This window comes from Trichosurus vulpecula, chromosome 6, assembly GCF_011100635.1.
Source record: "Trichosurus vulpecula isolate mTriVul1 chromosome 6, mTriVul1.pri, whole genome shotgun sequence".
Lineage (NCBI taxonomy): Eukaryota > Metazoa > Chordata > Mammalia > Diprotodontia > Phalangeridae > Trichosurus > Trichosurus vulpecula.
In genome coordinates this window covers 202034972-202047718 of record NC_050578.1, presented here as the reverse complement: position 1 = coordinate 202047718, position 12747 = coordinate 202034972, and the positions used below count along the sequence as shown (strand labels likewise).

Here is a 12747-nt window from a genome sequence, read left to right as displayed (position 1 = left end):
AAGTGCAGGGAAAAGAATGTCTGGGCAGACAGTTCACTGCTCCAACCTCCCACACTTGTTGATGACCATAAGACTTAGAGCAAGTCAAAAGCAGCTTCTCATGAGGAAGAGGCTGGCAACCTCATCTTCTGGAAAATTAGGAGAAACACCACCATCCTTGTTACCGCCAATGGGAATAACACATTTTAATGCTTTCAGAATCTGTGATTTCATCAGCATAGGTCTCCCCTGCATGCCTTAGTGGATGTTTTCATGAGTTGCTTTAAAATTGGTGATCATTTACCTGATTGCCAACCCCCTAGCACTAAGCATCTCTGCATTTAGCTAAACTTTTCCAGCAGGCAAACAACACAGTCTATCTTTGGGCCTCTATGACAATGCCTTCTAGCTTGGGAGGACCTGTCAGAGTATTAACGCTGACGGCATAATAACGACAGAAACTCATATTTGTGTCACACTTTAAGGTCCACATGGCACTTTCTTCACAATAATTCCGTAAGGTAAGAACTTACAAGTATTATTCTCATTTTACTGCAGCTTTGGAGACTGCAGCTCCAAAAAGCTAAATGAATTAGTTGCCCAGGGATATGGTGCCAGCAAGCTACAGAGCCAAGAGTCAAACTCAACTCTGCTGATTCCAAATCTAATGCTTTTTCTGCCACATTACAGGCCTACCTTGGAGATATTGCGGGTTCTGTTCCAGACCAATGCAATAAAGCGAATATCGCAATAAAGCAAGTCACACAATTTTTTTTGGTTTCCCAGTGCATATAAAAGTTATGTTTACACTATTCTGTAGTCATTTAAGTATGCAATAGTATATTGTCTTAAAAACAACAACAACATGCTGTAATTTAAAAATACTTTATTACTAAAAATGCTAACCATCATCTGAGCCTTCAGTATGTCCTAATTTTTTTTTTCCTGGTGGAAGGTCTTGCCTTGATGTTGATGGCTGCTGACTGATCAGGGTGGTGGTTGCTGAAGGTTGGGGTGGCTGTGACAATTTCTTAAAATAAGACAACAATGAAGTTTGTTGAATCGATTGCCTCTTCCTTTCACAAAAGATTTCTCTGTAGATGTGATGCTGTTTGGTAGCATTTTACCCATAGTAGACCTTCTTTCAAAATTGGAGTCAATCATTTCAAACCCTGCCACTGCTTTATCAATAAAGTTTGTGTAATACTCTTTAATGTTTTGTGTCTCAGGGAATAGGGAGGCCAGAGGAGAGGGAGAGAGAGTTTATGTAATATTCTTTAATATTTTTGTGCCTCAGAGAATAGGGAGACCAGAGGAGAGGGAAAGAGAGACAGGGGAGTGGCCGGTCAGTAGAGCAGTCAGAACGCAACACAATGTTTATCGATTAAGTTCACCATCTTATAGGAGAGTGGTTTGTGGTGCCCCAAAACAATTACATTATTAACATCAAAGATCATTGGTCACAGACCACCATAATAGAAATAATAATCATGATAATAGTAAAGTTTGAAAGATTGTGCAAATTACCAAAATGTGACACAGAAATACAATGTGAGCACAGGCTGTTGGGAAAATGGAGCCAATAGAGCACAACGCAGGGTTGCCACAAAACTTCAATTTCTAAACAATAGCAACAAAAACAAAAACCCACAATATCTGTGAAGTGCAATAAAGCTAAGTGCAATAAAATGAAGTATTTCTGTAGCAGAGCTTTCAAAGGGCTATTCTGGGTTCCCATTCACAACAGGCATCAGGAGCTAACATTCCTACAGCTCTTTAGGGTACAAAGCATTTTCCTAAAACACTCTTTGAAGTAAGGACAGCAAGTAGCATTTCTATCATCTTTTTGTGTGGAGAGAATTCAGTTCTAGATATATTTGGTGTTTTTGCCCAAGGTAACATAACTATTAAGAATCAGGGCTGGGATTTAAACAGAGATAAGATAATGTTATGGATATCTAGAACCTGGGTCTGACTCTTAGCTCTGCCACAAACTACCTCTGTGAACTTTTTCAGAGCGTCAGTCTCCTTATCTGTGAGAGATTTGGACTAGAAGATTTCCAAGTCCTCTTCAAGCTCAAAATCTATGATCCTTGTGATTCTGACTCCCAAGTCTAGAATGTGGCATAAGGCAAGTGTGCCATGTACCTCTCCACCCTATGGGTTTAGCCAGTGAAATAGTTAAAGCTTTTTCTCCAATAAGCCTGAGACTTGTGGATCATGTTCCAGCTATCATAATTTATCAGAAGAGATCTACGAGGTAGTGTTGGTAAAAAGAGAAAAATATAAGCCCTGAAACTTAGCAGTTTTGTTTAATTCAAAGAGTTAAATATAACCTCATAAAACAAGGCTCCGGAGACTGGGCGTTTATTTATCACGTGTTATCATCCTGCTGTCTTGGGAGACACACCATAGATTTCCACATGGAACTTGAGTTTTTTTTAAGTCTTGTATTGTGTCCAAAATTCTTTTGAATCAATGCCTGGAACTTTGTACACTTGATGAAACTTAAACTCCTCCTTTTTCTTGATTCTTGTTTTCTTTTGGGTTTCCTCAGGTCCAGAGGGAGTTGCTACTGGAAAGAGTTGGCCAGCTGAAGGCTCTGGAAGACAAACTTGGGGAGTATGTAACCTCTGTGCAGCTCCACAAGGTGACAAAGAAATGGAAAACTCAGGAGGTTTACACCACTCTTAGCACTGTCCAGGGTTTGCTGTTGGAAGAGCTGAGCACATCAGAAACCATGACAAAGTCAGCCTGTACTCAGATCCTGGAGTCACACAGCCCTGTAAGTAGTGAAACTGGGGAGAGTAGTCACTGTCTAATCCCTCTGGTTGTTATTAGTGGATTTTTCATATTCTCAATTATCATTTAGAGTGATTATATTACTCTGAGCAGAGCACTAAACCAATCTCTGTCACTACCCAACCCCAATTCAGAAAGGTGTCAGACATTCACAAGTACCATTGTGGTCTCAGGGAACACAAAGTCTCCATTATACATCACATTGACAATATGGAATCCTTCCACTTTGCCATTATTCCCTCCATTATCCCCCCTCCAAATATAAAATGAGTTGGACTTGGTGAGAATGAATGTTATTGTTTTTTAAATATTATCTATCAAATATCTAGAAAGATATGATCTAGAATTTCACATGAGAAGCTTACTATCTTTCATAAACTGATAAGAAATCATTGTATTACAAATAGAGAACCTAAAATATCTTTGAATATTCTAATAAAATTAAACCGTACCAGAAACAGAATATTATTACAGACAAAAGTACTATCCTTAATTATCTGGACATAACATTTATTGGAGCGGGGTGGCACTGCAGACAGAGCACCTTATCTGGAGAAAGAAAGATCTGAGTTCAAATGTTGTCTTACATACTTACTAGGTGTGTGACCCTGGGCAAGTCACTTAATCCTATTTGCCTTAGTTTCCTCATCTTTAAATTAGATAGAGAAGGAAATAGCAAACTATTCCAGTACCTTTGCCAAGAAAACCCCAAATGGGATCATGAAGAAGTCAGACACGACTGAAACAACTGAACAATAATAACATTGATTCCTCAGTAGTTACTATAATTGATGCTACCACCTTCAAACTATATGCATTTAAAAACTTTCAAATGAAAAGTGCACAAACAGGATCTCATCCTGTTTGCTACTGAAGACATCCTAATGATGCTTTCAGTGAGTCTCTACAACCTTACATCCTAACGCTTTTATTCAGTTACAAAATGTAGACATTTCATCCCTTACAAGAGTCAACAAAATGTTAAACATAAAAAAGCAAGACAGCAACTTTGCTAGTTGCTATGTTAACTCAACAATAGTAATACTAAATGATAATGATATTTTAAAAATTTTACAAAACAATTACTAGAAAAGGTAAAACTGGCCAACTCCGTACTCTATGGCAACACCAACTGGTGTTGCACTAAGAAAAACTCAAAAAAAGTCAATCAAAACAAATCAAAGTATACATTTATACTTAAAGGTTTTGATGTAAAGGTAGGCATAGGCAATAATAGAAAAAAATGTTGCAAAATATAGATCAGAAAAAATGAAAGGATAGAAGTCATGTGGAATACTCAGAAGTCTTGTGCCTTTACTTGAAGAATATTTTGTTTCAGAAGCAAGTTAGAAGGTACCAGCTTAATGTGGCAAATATTCAACAACCTCACAAAAAAAAAGTGAAATTGACATTATCTTAACAGAAAGAAAGTAATTGATTGCCAATGCAGAAGGTATTTTTGAAACAGCTGACTTTATGTGGTCAGATCATTGACTTGTAGAACAAATGTCAAATTCACCATAAAACCTGAAAGAACATGATAAAGGGGAGACTAACTTCACTTAAAGACATTGCAGCATCTCTAACATGATCTAATCAAAAATGCTATTAATGCTGAAAAATAGTAAAATTAACAAATAAAAGGCATTGAAATAGGATATCACCATTTCGTAGAGAAGTTTAAAGCAGTTGACATAATGAGGTGGTGAAGAGAGCCCAGAAACTAGATTAGCACACAAATGTTTGATGTCTTAGCCAAGCTGAGAAACATGGCAGTCGAGGACACCATCCTTTTAAAATATAAACTCACTTGCAAATCATTGCAGTAGAAGTTGGTTGAAGATTACAATCAATATTACCTCACCTAACAAAGACAGTAGAGAAGAAAATGAATTTGGCATCTAACCCAAATAAACTCAATTATACTAGAAGAATTTAGAGATGAACTGGAAAGAGAACAACAAATAAACAAAAAAGGGAATGAATCTTTTAGCATTCTCATTATAAGAGCTGTAAGAGAGGTTTTCCCCTTTCTAATACAGAACTAACAGAGTGATTTTTCCTGAAGTACACATCTGGCCATGCTATTTCTATAAACTCCTTTGTTTGGTATTTAAAGCCCTTCAAAGCAATGTGAGCCAAACCCATTTGGGGGGCTTATTATACACTCCTTCCCTCTAGTCGCTCTCCAGTCCAGCCAAACTGCCTTCTTGCTCTTCCTCCTTCTCTCCTGTCCGTTACCTATGCCCATCCCCTTGCTGCTCATGACTTGAGTGAATTGTTTTCTCACCTCTCCCTCTTAGGATCCCTGGTTTTCCTTCAAGCTTAGCTCGAGCAGCATCTTCTACTTGAAGCCTTTGCTGACCTCTCTTCCCATTATCACTGCCCTCCTATCACATAATTAAATTACATTACTTAAGTACACACACACACACACACACACACACACACCCTCTGACTCCTCTAATAGAATATAAGAACCATAGGGCCAGGGACTGTTTCATTTCTGATTTTTTTTCCTAGCACTGAACATAATATCTGACTTAGAGTAGTTACTAAATGTTTGTTGGTTGATTGACATGCCTATTCTTAACAGCTGGAAGTGAAACTAATACATTTGATCTCAATACCTCAGTTACCTATGTACCATATGAGAAAGTGGAAATAGCCTTGAAGAAAGTGAAATTAGGAAGAGTAAATTAACCAGGCTGAGTATCCAAAGAACAGAAATGTGTTGCAGACAATGCAATTTTGAAAGCACTGGGGAATTGAGTTATAATATATTCAGAAAAAAAGAGAAGATGCTGAATGATTGAGAAAAATAAAAGATAGTATTACTAACCTCATCAAAAAAGGTGATTGAAGATACCAGTAATTTGTTTTATCAACATGACTATTTTCTTAAATTTATAATATCTTTATGGGAGTGATCCACTTCTATAATTGGGAATAGTCTTGACAAAAATATGAGAAGGGAACAATCAGTCTTCTGAAAATTATTTTTTCTCTGGCAGACTACATCTGAAAAGTAGCACAATTGAGTAAAAAGTGTGGATAATAAAATATGGAACTGAGCATATTGCTTTGTGATTTTTTTCCAATATTTGGCTAGGTACAGAAACTATAGCCTTAAAGGCTCTCCTCCAACAAGTTATCATCCCATATTAAATTGATATAAGGTTATGTGATAGACACAACTACAGAACTCACTGTGTTGCGCAACCCTCTGATTATTGATATCAATGGAGAGCATAAAACAGTGAGATGTATGCTTGCCAAAATACATTTGTCTGTACCCTGTGGGATTTCCTATATGTGTTGCAAAAGGGATTCTGTATAGATAGGAAAGTCCTCTAAATGATTCTGTTGGTGGATGAAAAATCACAATTTGTGCATCATAGACCTAAGTCTCACAGATTTAGGACTGGAAGTCACTTCAGAGGCTCTCTGGTCAAACCCCTTCATTTGACAAATGAGATGCTGATTGATTTACTAATCCCCAGAATAGTTTAGGGTTTTTCAAGTAAAGTCCTGACCACTAAAAAAAGATTAGCCTAACAAATCATACTGGAGAGAACTAATGGATGGGAGAATGCCTGTTGCCCAGACTGTGACATGCAGATGGATTGGCTTCATCATCAATAAGAATTTTTTTTAAGCATCTGTTATATGCCAGGAATTGTGTCAGGCACTGAGGACACAAGTAGAAAAATAAAAATATATGTACATGTATGTATGTGTGTATGAATTAATACATAATATAACATAAATGTTTTATTAATATGAAATAATATAAATTAATAAATACAAACCTAACAATATGTTCAGGTGCATATATACATACATACACACAAAGTAGGTAAATACAAGGTACTATGGGAGGGAGGACACTAGCAATTGAGTAGATCAGGAAAGGCTTTTTGCAGAAGATAGTACTTAAGTTTTTTTAATGGAAGAGAGAGACAATATGATGTAGAGATAAGGAAGTGAATTTTAGGCATGAGCAGCAACCAGTGTAAAGGCACAAAGATGGGATTATGGAGTGTTGTGAGGAAGAGGGAAGAGGAATAGTTGACTGCATAAGGTCTGACAGTCAGTATAAATACTGACTAATAGCTCAGTACATTTTAGTCAGGCAGTGCAGGTAGGACTAAAATTAATTATTAATAAACAAATTTAAATAAATAAATAGGAAAAAGAGGGTGGGTGGGATGGTTTGAGAAGAAATGCATAGCACTTCCAGTGATCAAAAACTACTCCTTGTCAGAAAACCTTCCCCCCCACCCTATATTTTCAATATGCTTCTGGTGCATATGTATGTACATATGTGTGTATGTATATATATATATATATGTGTGTGTGTGTGTGCGCGTGTGTATATATGCCTGTATCTATACATATATGTGTACATGTATGTGTATATATATACATGTATGTATATGTGATGTCTGTGTTATGGTTACACACATGCACATATATGTATGGAGGCAATCAGGGTTAAGTGACTTGCCCAGGGTCACACAGCTAGTATCTGAGGCTGGATCTCAGGTCCTCCTGACTCCAGGACAGGTGCCACAGACTCTTTTATCAGTCTAGTGAAACCTGTGGATCCCTTCTCAGAATAATATGTTTACGTGAACAAAATAAAAGACATAGGATTATAATAGAAACCCATTATATTAAATTAGAGATGATGGAGCAGATCAGAGCAGAAAACATAGAAGGAAATGAAGAACTATGTGGTGATTATGAGGTGGGTGATGCTTGTGATGCTTTATCTTCAAGGAATGGCATGAAAGATCTCATCTAGAAAACATAATTAAATTATGTACCATGAACTGTGCTAGACACTCTGGACACAAAGATTTGCATTAACTATCTGCAATAGTAATTAAATAATTTGCTTTTCTTCTCTTAAGTGCCTTTAATGATTCTGGCCTTTGTTTGAATGGGGCAGATAAAGTGGGATCTTTTTGTCTTGGCACAAAGACACTTGGGAGTCATTGCTTTGTATATGATGTGATACTAGGGGATGGGGCACTATCCCACACCCAGCCTGCATGAGGTTAGAGCCCTCAGGGCCCTGAGGACAGCTTGGCATTTTGACTTTTGGGGCAAACTCATGGAAGGAGTGTTGAGACTCTGAGCAAGCTGCAAACTGCCCCCCACCTTTTCAACCCAGATGTTGGTACTGGTAACTATGTATTTCTGTTTGTATTTGCCTTGAAGTTCGGGGGCTGATCTTTTCCCCCTGAACTGTGAATGATATTTGTGTGTTTGATTAAACTGAGATTGTTAACCCCTTAATGCTACTTTCCTTGGTAAAGCAGATCAAAAGGACCTGGGCTTGCAGTGTTCCGTGAGCTGGTGGTTGTTGGTTTTACACCCCCACAGCAGCTGCTAGCCGAATTGTTGCAACACTATCATATATGGTTTTAATGAGGAAAGTGCTTTGTAAAAGTTAAAATTTTTAAGAAAGAATTATTAAACTGCTCTGCAAATCATAAAGCAAAGATAAAGGATTATTGCTTTCATTCTTGGCAAGGACTTCAATCCAGGTCTTCTGATTCCCAGTTCTGCTCTTTATAGAACACTAGTCAACAAATATTTAATAAACTTTTTATTAAACACATACTAAGTGGTGGGGATAGAAATCCAAATAGAAGGAGAGAATCCCTGCCTTCAAGGAGCTTACACTCTAATTGTAATGCATTAAATGCTTTAAGAAGTGCTTGATAATCAGACTTGGACTTGCAGATAATATTTGAATTGCTTAGATTTTTTGAAGTAATTTGTTAGCATAACACATGCATTTTCAAATTTGTTTTAAACCTTATTTAAGAAATATTTTAAATGTCATATTTACAGTATATGCACAGCAGATGACACTTAATAAGCTCTGAATTAGATGCAGCTGATACTCATCAAACAGTAATTTACTATTAAAGCAAACCTAAAGTACTGGATTTTATTTAATTTTACAATCAGTTTGCAGCTCCAAAGAATATCACTTTTTGTACCCAACATTAGAATTTAATCTGACTTTTGGAAAGAACACTGAACTTGGTGTCAGAAAAGATGGATTTGATTTACCAGCTGTGTGACCTTGGGAAAAATCCCTTCACCTCCCTTGGCCTTGGGTTTCTCATCTATAAAGTGAAGGGGGTCTCAGGAGTTCTCTTCCAGCTCCTAATCCTACAGGACTATGATTATTCAACTCATAGTCTTTGGACAGAGTCTAGTACATATCAGGTGCTTAATTGATTCCTGTTGACTTGTCCTATTTCTTTAGGAAGCTAGCTGTGGCATAGTGAGAATACTTAATTTGAAATCTGGAGCCTTGGATTTGAATTCCAGCCGTATCAGAGCCAAGCTATGGCACTTCAGTCAAGTTACTTCCCCCACTATTGGCCAGTTTTCTCATCTTGAAAATGGGGATATGAATATTTCTGATAGCAACCTCATGGGACTAGTTTATCATTAAGCTCAGGGAACTAAATGTCTGAAACAATAAGTAAACCATAAACCACTACATAAATATTAATTGTTATTATTCTGTTGTTGTTTTTATAATTAATTTTCAAGCAGTGAAAGTGAATCATGGAAGACTATAATCTCCAGAACATTAAAATTGAATGTTACTCACAGGACAATGGAGAAGTACATGGTACATAAGACCAGGCTATGACCCAGAACAAATAAGCAACTATGAGGAAGGCCTGGAGTAAAGGATATTTTAAAAAGATGCTTTAACTATGTGGCAATAGCAAGGGATAATAACCATTAGGCAGCTGGGTGTTCCATTGGTATCCTGGATTTTCTAGAAAGATTGGGGCAGGCCTCTAACATGTTGGTTGGACTTCCTGTGGCAAACTCACGTAAGAACATAGAGCCAAATTGCACAGGACAAACAGTCATGGATTGGTTGTGAACAGAATTGCTGGAGGAACATCCATGTTGATGGGATCACAGATTCTTTTAAGAATGATCAGGAAATCTAACAGAACATTGAATTTGGAGTCTTAAGACTCAGATTCAAATCCTGGCCTAGCTGTTTGCTATCTATGTGACCTCAGACAAATCACTTGACCCTTTCTGTATTTCAGCTTCCTTATATTTAAAATGAGAGGGCAGAACTAATGAGAGATAAGTTGTTCTCAACCTTTTTGAAGACAAGGACTCATTTTTGTGATCCCACTATTTCACACACCCCAACACCTCATGCATGCTGGCAATTGCTCCTATAGTGTATAGTGATTGAAGAAGTACGTAATGATAATATTTAGTGATATAAGGGCTCATGGACTCCCACTTACAGTAACTCTGCATCTCCTCACTTTTTAGGGTGTCCATGACCCATAGGTTGGGATTTACTAGAATAAATTGTCCCTAAGATTATTCTTGGCTCCTAAAATTTATGCCAGTTCGAAATTAATGCTTTTTCTAAAAAAAGTATATCTTACCTTTTATTAAGTATAACAACCTTTTATTATTATAAGAAAAAGGGTATCAAGTACTTAACACTTGGAAGAGCACTAAGATAATTTTGCTTAGGTAAAACGTAGTCTCAGAAGAATTTGGATGACTATGTCCAGGTAGAAATCACCAAGTGGATTTCAGTTGTAGAGCTGTTATCATTAATCAGGTATTGAAAGTGTTGCTTTTTTCTTTTCTTAAAGATCTGTATTGGTTGTGTACAAGATTTAAATTGCTTGGACACATAACTGGTGTTCTGTTTGATTGTGTGGCATGTTTGTTTGTTTGTTTTCCAATTCAAACCAAAACTTCATTAAGCACTTACTGTGTGTAACAAAACAAGGAAGCATGCTATAGTAGATAGAATATTGGACTTCGATTCAAGAAGATCTGAGTTCTAGTCCTGTCTCTTATACTTAGCCATCTGTGTGGTCATGGGAAAGTCCCCCTGAGTTTTAATTTTAACAATAAAAGTATGTTCACTTTAATACGAATTTGACTCATTAGTATATTTTATATATTGAAAGTATGAGGAAATAAAAACATTTTAAACAGTCCAGGGCATGAGAGATCCTCTGATGTGCTTAAATGTTCCCTCATGGAGAAAACAGTCTTGAGGAAACTCCCAAAGACACAGAGTGATAGATCGGTTCCCATCTGAGTTGGAGAAAAGTTCTCACACCACTATAATCACAGGTTCTTGATGAAGGTATAAAGCGCTTTCGTAGGTGCTGAGGATACAAAGCTAAAAATGACCGGTCGCTCATTAGTTCAGTCCTATCCTTTTAAACATAAGGAAGTTGAAATCCAGAAAGGGTCAAGTGACTTCTCTAAGATCACACAGATAGCAAGGAGCTGAGCCAGGATTTGAAGCCAGATGTTGAGTCCAAATTCAGTGCTCCACTGCATCTGTTGATCATCCTCAAATACTCCAACGTGATCTCATCAATATGGATGTTCTCTCCAGTGATTCTGCTTGCAGCCCATCCATGACTGTTCATCCTGTACCACTTGGGGCCATGTTCTCACAGGAGTATCTGGAAATAAGGAGCTTACTACCTAATAGTATATACACATGGTATAAACACATGAAGCACTATAGGAAATAGATTTTTGAAGTCCTTTCTTAGTATAATGTGATTGCAGCATAGAAGAAATATTATTTTCGATAATAATAACAATAATGATTAACATTTATACAGCACCCAATATGTGTCACATGCTGTGATAAACACTTTACAAACGTCATCTTAATTGATCCTCATATTAATAACTCTCAGAAGTAGGTGCATATTTTACAGATGAAGAAGCTGGGCCAAAAAGAGGTTAGGTGACTTAGGTGACACAGCTAGTAAGTGTCTGAGGCTGGATTTGACCTCAGATCTTCCTGACTCCAGGTCAAGCACTCTCTCCACTATGCCACCTTGCTGTGCCCACACCCAGACAAATGCTCTAGGGAAATTTCGGGAGGCACAGCGAAATTTTAGCTGGGCAGATCAGGGAAGACTTTATGGGGGATGTGGCACATGAGCTGGACCTCGAGGGAAGAGGATTCCCAAAGGCAGAGAAGAGGGCAGATATGTTCCAAGCACACATGTGGAAGAGACTACACAAATGCTTGTTTGTGTATGAGATCAAGACAAGATGAGGAGAGCCATTTGGTGCCAGAGCACAGATTCAGTGAAGAGGGATAATAGGAATTCAGGATGGAAAGGGAAGGAGCTGCCAGCCCGTTTCTACTGGCATAAGTCAGTTACTCTCATATTCTGGTAAACAATGTGCCTTTTTTTTTTCATTCACTAAACTAGCTACAACAGGCAAAGACCTGTAGTACATTTTTTTCTCTTCATTTTTCTGTAAAAAAAATTTTTTAGGGGCAGCTAGGTGGCACAGTGAGTAGAGCACTGGCCCTGGAGTCAGGAGGACCTGAGTTCAAATCCGGCCTCAGACACTTGACACTTGTACTAGCTGTGTGACCTTGGGCAAGTCACTTAACCCCAACTGCCCTGCCAAAAAGCAAAAAAAGAAAAAAAAAACAACAACAACAACAAAAAAATTTTATTCAACTTTTTTCCACAGAAAAGTTTTTTTTTTAAATTTTGTTTCTTTCCACCAATTTTTTTTTCTTTTTTTTATATTCACCGAAAAGTAGGGAAAAATCATCTTAACACCAGGAGACATAGGTTTGGATCTTGTTTCTGTCATTAACTGTGACCTCGGAAAAATTACTTAAAGCTTTTTGAATCTCAATTTCCTCATCCATAAAAGAAGGATGATTAAATACTCTGAGGCCATGGCATCAGATTCAAATGGAAATGGATCCCTATTGCTGCATAGTGACTGAGAAAACTACAGATTAACATTATCCATGTTGTATTGTATTTTTATTTTGTTAAACATTATATATTAATGAATATATAATAGTATATATAATATATATTATCAAATATATAGATTAAATAACATATTTGTTAAACATTTCCTAATTAC

At 37.1% G+C, this 12747-nt stretch overlaps 1 protein-coding gene across 1 annotated transcript in view; it reads left to right on the top strand.

Annotated features, from left to right (window-relative positions):
* Window positions 1-12747, top strand: part of EVC2 (EvC ciliary complex subunit 2) — a 194187-nt gene that overhangs the window by 160106 nt on the left and 21334 nt on the right. The window contains 1 exon segment of the mRNA XM_036762385.1: window positions 2537-2764. Coding sequence (XP_036618280.1) covers window positions 2537-2764 — 228 coding nt within the window.